This window comes from Sardina pilchardus, chromosome 20 (genome assembly GCF_963854185.1).
Source record: "Sardina pilchardus chromosome 20, fSarPil1.1, whole genome shotgun sequence".
Taxonomy (NCBI): domain Eukaryota; kingdom Metazoa; phylum Chordata; class Actinopteri; order Clupeiformes; family Clupeidae; genus Sardina; species Sardina pilchardus.
In genome coordinates, this window is record NC_085013.1 from 23,027,007 (window position 1) to 23,032,006 (window position 5,000).

At 45.5% G+C, this 5,000-nt stretch overlaps 1 protein-coding gene across 1 annotated transcript in view; it reads right to left on the minus strand.

Annotated features, from left to right (window-relative positions):
- ccdc85ca (coiled-coil domain containing 85C, a) overlaps positions 1 to 5,000 on the minus strand; it is a 47,668-nt gene that overhangs the window by 7,916 nt on the left and 34,752 nt on the right. The window contains exon 3 of the mRNA XM_062522217.1: positions 4,021 to 4,125. Within this exon, the coding sequence (XP_062378201.1) occupies positions 4,021 to 4,125 (105 nt within the window). The remainder of the gene's footprint in view (positions 1 to 4,020; positions 4,126 to 5,000) is intronic.

Consider the following 5,000-nt stretch of genomic DNA (forward strand, 5'->3'; position numbering starts at 1 on the left):
ACTGGCACTGGTGCTGGGGGGTAGCGTCCACAAAAGGAGGCCGTGGCCAGGATTGACCGGGGCAGGAGGAGCATGGCCCCGGGTCACGTTCAGACATGGCAGGACACGGTCATTAGCGGAGGCTGCAGAGCACGGTCATTAGTGGAGGCTGTGATGGGAAGGAAGGAACTGGGGAGGGGAGGGGGGGGGGTTGTGTCCGCTTCTCGGAGGAGAAAATTGTACTGGGACTGGATTCAGAATTAGGGATTCCTCGGGTCCACTTGTTCGTCTCTAATTAAAGTGCTGGACTGAAGCAGCTCTCTGCCTGTGAGTCACACAGGCAGGCTTCAACAAACAACCAGCTGATGGCCATAAGCAGGTCATGAGTAAATGCACTAATGTGTCCCAAACAATTCACCATGGAACTCCACTGACAATCGGTCAACCTGGGTTCGATTCTCGCTATTGCGAATCTGCGTCACTTTGGATAAAGGAGTCTGCTACATATCAGTCAACTTTAACTTTTTAACTTTAACTCTTAAACACATGGGTTTGAACTGCTTTGGACCACGTGATGGGGATTTACTGCAAGAATTCATTTTACATACAAAACTGCATTTTGGATGTTCAACTTCAAAGGACCAAAGTGTAGTTAGTGAATAAAATCAATATTTGTGTACAGTGTGCAGGAGTCAGAAGTGGTGTGAACTGCTGTAATGTGCAGAGGTGCATGGAAAGGATCAAGTAAAAGCACATTGGAGCTGTGCAAGGTCACAACCCACGAAGCCTCGCCAAGCATCATCAAATAGCCTGTTCTGACACCAGACGCTTTTAATGCTGCAGAGTGCAATATTTAACATGGGAGAGGGGGAGTGTAAATCTGAGATAGATAGATATAGAGGGGAAGAGATAGAGAAAGAGGATGAGAGAGATAGAAAATGAGAGAGAAAGAAAAGTGGATAAGGGGAGAAACTGATAGAGGAGAGTGGAAAAAACAAAAGACAGAGATGATGAAAGTGAGAATGAGAGTGACGGAGAGAGAGGGAGGGAGGGAGACACACAGACAGAGAGAGAGAAAGAGAGGAGGGGGGAGGGAGACAAACAGAGAGAGAGAGAGAGAGAGAAGTCGGAGAGGAAGAGCAGTGCTGGTGAGTGAATCAGGCCTGATGTGCTGGCGCTCCATATGGACGCTGGCAGCCTGCTGGTGACTCAGCTGAATTCCAAACGGGTGGCTAAGTGCCGCCTGCACCACAGCACTCTGCCAAATGAGATGGAGGGAGAGAGAGAAAAAAAGAATGGAAGAAAAAGAAGGGGGAAAAAAACCCTGGACAAATCTGCCTCAAACAAACCGGCGGAGCCACCAAGACCCCCCCGGCTCATGCCTGACCATCATCACAGAGGCTCAGAGCAAGGCCACTGCTGGCCACACAATAGCACCAGGAGAGCAGCTAATTAATAGTGTCTCTGTCCACTATGGGGAGAGGCAGAGGGCCCCTCAGAAAGCAAATCCACTAAGTCCAATTAAACTGCTCTGGCGATACATAAAATCCGCTTGCATTTCACACACATACAAACACACACGCATAGTCACACGCACGCAATGTACCCACACACACACACACACACACAAGTATTTGCAACTGACAAACAATTCATGCAGCTGATGGGATGGATTGCAGGGGCAAAGCTTATTTTCCAATGCAGATTATAGAAATCATAGGACCAACAAAGGCTAGACAATCTTTTAAGGGCCTATCATTGTCCATTCTCTCACCCAACTGTGAGCAGTGACACAGCATAAAGCGTATCAGCCACGCTTCATGGGTAACACACTCCAAAGCATGTTCGCCCATTCAGTTCCCTGCGACACATCACACATGTCTTTAAGTTTTTATTTTTCTTTCCTTTTTCACACTTGGTTTGAGGTTGTGAAGGTGTTTGTGTCATGTTTAATGACTGCCAGTGCCAGAATATGGATCAGACAAAATTCAAAATGGAACATGCTAAAGCGACAGTCTGAATAGCTGTGAAATGCAATGCCGAGATTCTGTCTTTATACTGTCAAATTCCAGACAGGTATGCTGCATTGATTCATCTTCACCTTGGTAAGGTTCACATGTTACACAGATGATTGTGAACAAATAAGATCTCATTAAGGATCCAATGACGACAAAATCCATAAAACATCAGCAGAATCTGGACCCTGCAGTGGCTAGCTAGAAGTTAGAGACATTGTCATGCACCAAAAACGATTTTGAGAGCTGCAGTCATCTTGACTGAGCTTATCTTATCTTAGCTCATCTTAGGCACGTTATCACTTTGTAGATGGGCGGAATAAAGAAGAGAGTATTATGGCGCAGGCTATTCCAAATGGGTCACACGGTGCTTTGAGGCTGTGGGGTGCTTGATGGGATAATTTTAGCTGTCTCAAGAGGAGGAAGGTGAGTGGAGGGCACTATCCCGATGTCTCTTGGCCCCCCCCTCCTCTCCTCTCCCCCAACACTTGACATCGTAACCACTCAGGTAACCCTTGACGACAGTCGCAGGCCTCACACACAAAAGCTTGGAGGAGCCGCCGTGCATTATTAAAGCCTCATCCACCGCTCGCGCTCTCGTTTGAAGTGAAAGTTCAAAGCCATGCTAATGAGCTCACAAGCCAGAAGACAGCGACAGCGGCAGCCACGACGGCGACAGCAGCCACGACGACGACAACAACAACGACGACGACAGTGATGGCAGCCTTCACTTGAGCCATCACCTCATCCCGCTCTCACAGTGAAAGAATGAACGAGACAAAAGAAAAGGGGATGAACATAAATAACTAAATAAATAAACAAAAGAAAAACAACAATCACAAAAAAGGCTTTTGACGGCGCGCGTCTCGCGTGGAGTTGTGTCGTGCCCCACTCTAATTGATTTCTCCCGTGTGTGTGTGGAGAGAAACAGGAGCTGTGTGCTGTGCGGTGAGGTACCATGTGAGGCTTTGTGAGGACCCTGTAGTGGTGCAGTGCCTCTGCATGGATGATAAGCTGCCTGATTAGCTGGAGTGGATGATGCTGATGACCTTTCAGCACAGGAACAGAACGGAACGGAACAGAACAGAACAGAACAGCCACACAACAATGATGGTCCCCACAGAGAGAGAGAGAGAGAGAGAGAGAGAGAGGTGAAGAGGGGAAGACGAAAGAGTAAAAGTGAGGGTAACTGAGTGATATCGTGAAAGAGAGAGAGAGTGTGTAGGTGTGTGTGTGTGTGTGTGTGTGTGTGTGAGAGAGAGCGAAAAAGAAAGAAAGAAAGACAGAAAGAAAGAAAGAATTTTATAAATCAAGCCCCTTGTGCACTCCTAAAAACCTGTAGGTTAAGGTGCGTCACAGCTCTGCAGCTCTGCAGGAGGCCAGGCCAATATCCATAGGGGACAAAGCCCACATAAGACGTTAAAACAACAAAGCACTTCATACAAAAGGCATCCTGGTTGGCCTCTCGCATCGCTTTGATATGTTGGGAAAGTGACCGGGTCACATTACTGTGTCCAATCCCTGACCTGACTGAGAAAGGGAAACTCGGTTGGTTGCGGTTGGAGTAGTAGATTAAGGCGGATGATTTGATTTAGAAATCAAAGAGACTGAGGTAATAACATATTGTCACAGCACCATGATCCAAAGCTTAACCCTTCCTAGCCTAGTGCCTTTTCATGCCTGGGCCACCAAAACCCTAATCTTCTTGAGTCTAGCTCCCCAACACTTGGACAAAGGAGACACAAACAAATTCGATCATAGATTCTCATCACATGCGCCAATGTTACTACACACAGTCCGTTCAAAACAAATAACAATTGTGATTTCAGGATAACATATTATTTTATATTATTATAGTTTATTTCATTAATTATTACGCAGAAGCTCCAGCAAATGTTACTGTTTTCTAAAGTGAAGGTCCTGTGGAGAAGCAAAGAGGAGGTGCTCCGCTTTATTGTAAAATCCCAGTGAGGGCCCCTGGGTTGAGTCCTATAGTAGAGTCTGGACATTAAAGGAGTGTACGTACATTCTGCAGAGCCTCTTGGTAGTGGACGAGTGAGGACAGCTGGGACTCAGAGTGGTAGAGGGTCAGCCCCTTTTTTAGCGTCTTCAGATCTCCCACAGTGCCTTGCTGCAGACAGACAGAGAGTACGGTTAAAGGTTAAAGGTTAAAGGTCATCTATCAAAGATTACTGTAATTAACACTGTTCATATCATGTTATCTGAATGTATTGGGAATTGAGATAAAGACAATACATGTTGAATAACTTTCATTATTTCCAAAAAATCCAAAATATTGTTCCGGGTCAATCTGACCTGAACAGTCTGAAAAGGGGCAAAATGTGAATACAAGAGTTAAAGCAAAACATGACAAGAGGGAAAGAAACCTCTACCACTAATTAAACTGGTCCTAAGATCAGCCAATCATATCATGATGAGTATATGCACATTGTGCACAGTTTACACTGTAAACCATATATATTATGCATATGCATGTGCAACCCATTTACCGTTTAGCATCTATGATTCTGGTTGCAGCATATGCCACTGAGACCAGCTGGGATTAGGCTTTCTCCACCACCCGGGAAGAGGTGGAGAAACTGAACTGAATGAACTGAATCATGTCAAATGAACCTATAATCAACTCTGACTTCAAAGTAACACGAGAACTGCAACAATAATTGCCCTCTGTACAAATAACCCTAAACTCTGTAGCACAAAGGCGGATTAATGATATAGGAAGTCGTCAACACCAAAACATACACATCTCCATCTAGCCCCATCTTCTTCAACTCTAGTCATGGCTACACTTAAGACAGACAGGATTACCTACAGTAACAACAGTGTACTACTGCCAGGAGTCGTGACATGACTTGTGCACTTGTGTGCCAAAACTGAGCTGCATTCTGCATATTGGAGCTTTAAATGTCTGTCACTGTGGATTCCTCAGTGGCGTAAAAGCATTTTACAGTAATACATTTAGACAATAATTACAGTGCAGTTAGC